This window comes from Cnephaeus nilssonii (genome assembly GCF_951640355.1).
Source record: "Cnephaeus nilssonii genome assembly, chromosome: 22".
In the NCBI taxonomy this organism is placed as follows: domain Eukaryota; kingdom Metazoa; phylum Chordata; class Mammalia; order Chiroptera; family Vespertilionidae; genus Cnephaeus; species Cnephaeus nilssonii.
Genome location: NC_137093.1, coordinates 6,982,935 through 6,986,641, shown reverse-complemented (window position 1 = coordinate 6,986,641; position 3,707 = coordinate 6,982,935). Strand labels below are relative to the sequence as shown.

The 3,707-nt window shown below is 58.1% G+C and overlaps 1 protein-coding gene across 1 annotated transcript; it reads right to left on the bottom strand.

Moving 5' to 3' along the window:
* Positions 1-603: 603 nt before the first annotated feature.
* HRK (harakiri, BCL2 interacting protein) lies at positions 604-879 on the bottom strand (the record flags this gene model as incomplete). Its single annotated transcript, XM_079763249.1, has 1 exon — positions 604-879. One exon carries the CDS (start codon positions 877-879, stop codon positions 604-606), a length of 276 nt encoding a protein of 91 aa, XP_079619375.1.
* Between the last annotated feature and the right edge of the window lie 2,828 nt (positions 880-3,707).

Here is a 3,707-nt window from a genome sequence, read left to right as displayed (position 1 = left end):
TACAAACCCGGAGAGGGAGGAAGGATGGAGATGCGCTCTAGGCGCGGGAGAATGGGGCACAGAAACTGGAGAAGTGACACTTAGAAGAACCGGGTTTGGAGTGGAGGGGATGGAGACTGTGGCGACTCAGGACCGCCAGGCGGCTTGGAAGAGGATGGGGGACTCGTCTTGAAACAGCGCTACATTGTAATTATCTGGCGTGGCTGGTAACTACGTTGTCACAGCAAACACACTTTTCCCTCGGATTGTGTGTTTATTTGAGCGGCTGGTGGGGAATGGGGAGGCCGAAGCCCTCCCTCTGGAGGTAGTGGCAAGATGCGTTAAAGGAGTCCAAGGGAAGGGGACAGAAACGGTGGGCCTGACACGTGGAAGGAGAGATGGGGACTGGACAGGAGGGACACGTAGATCCTTGTGAGAGAAGGAAGCAGGGGAAGGAGGAGATGGGAAGGGAAGAAAGCTAAACTTGTGGTTCTCCAGCTCCCAGGCCAGCCCAGCGTCTCCAGCCCCCAGCCGCCGCGCCCTGGCGCTCGCTGGCTGGCTCGCGTACCTGTTGCTTGCTCCGGCTGGGTCTCGGCTCCGGCCCCACCAAGAAGCCCCGCGTTCCTACAAGTTCCGCCTGCCGAGCAGCCAGGCCGCCAGCGCCGCCACCTGCGCGGCCGCGCACAGCCAGGGCCAGTAGGTGGGGAGCGCGCCGGGCGCCGGCGCCCTCCGGCTCCGCGCGCGGCGCCGCCACATGGTGCGCTGGTGCAGCTCGTCGCCGAGCGCCTTGAGCCGGGCGGCCGTGAGCTGCGCGGCGGAGGAGCGCAGACCCAGGCGCCCCGCGCTGCAGGCGCACACGGCCGGGGGGCCGCGGCCGCGGTGCAGGGGGCACGGGCACATGACCGCTCGCCTCGCTCCCTCCCCGAGCTCGGGCCGCCCCTCGCCTCCTCTCCCTCCGGCCTCTGCGCCTGCCTCCGCCGCGCTCCAGCCGCCGGGGGCCTCCCCTGGACACCAAGTTTCTCCTTGTGTTGTGCGTTTGTTGTGCTGACGGCGCTATTATTAATTAAAGTGTCACATGGTGGAGGGGGGCGGGGAGGGCTGAGGAGGGGGGTTACATCATCCGGCCCCGGGAGGGGGGGGGGGGGGCTGCAGGCAGAAGAAACCGAGAGGTAACTTTTAACCCTAGCGGCGCCGGCACCGAGGGGGTGTGCGGTTTGGGAGCCGCGGAGCGTGGCGCGCTGGGACGCCACCAGGCGCCCCGCCGCGGAGGTCCCAGGTTTGGGGGGGTCGCGGGGGACCCCCGCTGAGGCGTGGAGCTCAAGGAAAGGTTTTGTCCTTCGTTTTTTCCCCCCAAATCCAGCTCCGGTTCCGATTTGGCCAGGGAAGCAGGCTCGTTTGCCGTTTTGGATGGAGCTGAATCGAATTCGGCTGTTATTATTCAAAAATAGAGCGAGGCCATTGTTTTGTTTTAGGGAGGTAGGTTGGTTCAAAATCTTCTGAGAGAGAGCCAGATGCAACCCAACTTGCCTACTTTCAGGTCTGACTCGGCACCTGTAGGCTTAGGATTTGAACACACCGACACACGCCCCCACCCCTCTCCGCACTTGGCGGCCGAACGAGCCGAACGCGCACCCCCCGGCGCAGCTGGAAACCTGTGGAGGCGGGGTGGGGGTTCGGGGGGTCGGTCCTCAGCCCCCGCGGGGCGCGGAGACTGGCGTTCTCGGGCGCACCGCGCTCGCACCCGCAATGTCCTCACCGGGGGGCCTTCTAGGAGGAACTTGTTTTTGTCTGCGTCCTTCGTGGATATTGTTTTGCTGCTGGGTTACAGTTTCTAGTGGCGATCCCGGATTGATGGCCGTGGCGATCCTAAGGGGTCGGCGGGGGCCAGGGCGAGGGTGTCCATAGGGACTCCAGCCCCGCTCCAAACCGAAGGCCCTGCGTCCCTCCCGGCTAGAAAGTGTGGCGCTGTCCCTGCTGGTGAAGTTACAGATGAACGTGGGGGTCTCTCAGGATTATTGGTGGGGGCGGGGGGGGGGGTTTGAGGTGAGACCTTCTCCGATGTTAAATTCATTGGGATTCAGAAAACTGGAGGAGCATGGTGGTGTCTCCCGGGGAGCCCACGAGGCGCCTTGATTCTCTGCTTTCCTTGGGCAGGGCTGCCAAGGCCTGAGGCGTCGTGGGTCACTTGGAGAAGATTCTTCAAGACGGTGAACTTGGTTTGGTCTGGATTTGTTATGAGGAGAGGTTTCCCTCCGGCCTGCAGCTCGGTCAGGGCTCATATCCCAGCTCTGCTCTGGGATCTTCTTGGTGGCCCTTACTGTCCCCAGCCCCATTCCTTACCCCTAATCGTGGTCAGCACTTACTACATAGAGTGCCTTCTATGTAGGTCGCTGGGCTAAGGTCCCTGCCTCGCTGCCTTAAGTAAAACTCCCAACAATTAGGGGTGGGGGTGCTATTAAGAGCCTACCTTACAGATGAGGAAACTGAGGCACGGGGAGGTAAGGCCTCTTGCCCAACTCACAGTTAGTGAGGAATGAATCTGGGTCTAAACTAGGGCGGTCTGCTGGGGGCTCTAAGCTCGTCACCACGGTTTTATACTGCCCCCTGTAATCTGGGAATAATAATACCTCCATCCCAGGACCTGGGCAGAGCTTAAATGAGAGAAATGTGTGCCAAGCACCTGGCAGGCAGTGGGCCCTGGATAAACCTTGGTTCCCTTTGCTTCTGGCCAGAACCACTTCCCCCTTCTCCTGGGACTCACCTCCTTAATCCCCCCCAAGTCTTTGCAGAAGGGACCTGATCCATTGCCCGGTGTAGCGCGTTCCAAGAATGAAGATACAGTGTCTATTTAAAAAGCCCTTCGGATTTAAATTGAACAATTCCCTCCTCCCCCCCTTTTTAATCTGCACGCTTTTAACGGCTCACTTCATGGACATTAATTTTAATGGGACGATTATTGCCCTGTTTGGAAGCCTGCCCCTCGAAATGCTGGGCTCACAAGGTGGCGCTGGGTCGGGTCCCAGCCGCGTGGATGTTTTCTGTAGCGAAGAGAGTGTAGCCTTGGCCATGGGGATGTGGTATTTAGCAGAGGGAGAGGGGGTGGGGGTGGGGGAGGGTGATGGAAAAGGGAGGAGGAAGAGGAGACCCGCACCACACACATACACTCCGCTTCTTCTTTTTAAAAAAAAATATATATATTATTGATTTTTTTACAGAGAGGAAGAGAGAGTTAGAAACATCGGTGAGAGAGAAACATCGATCAGCTGCCTCCTGCACACACCCTACTGGGTATGTGCCTGCAACCAAGGTACATGCCCTTGACCGGAATCGAACCTGAGACCCTTGAGTCTGCAGGCCAACGCTCTATCCACTGAGCCAAACCGGTTAGGGCCACACTCTGCTTCTGACAGTCCCTGATTTGCTCACACTGGAGTCATTCCGGCCTATCTCACCATCCACTTACCTGGGGACCTTGGCCATGAGGTGAGGCTTTTTGGAGCCTCCATTTCCTCAGTTGTAATATGGGAATAATAATAGTACCTACTTCACAGAGTTAAATAAGATCATACTGGTAAAGCCCTGAGCACAGTGTTCAGCACAACATCATTAGCACTTAATAAATGTTGGCTAATGTTAATATTAAGCAGATCACTAGTCACTAAACAGTGTGTTTCAAAGAATGTTGGAGGGCTCTCACCCTCAAATATATACTGCTCCCCTATTGTGAA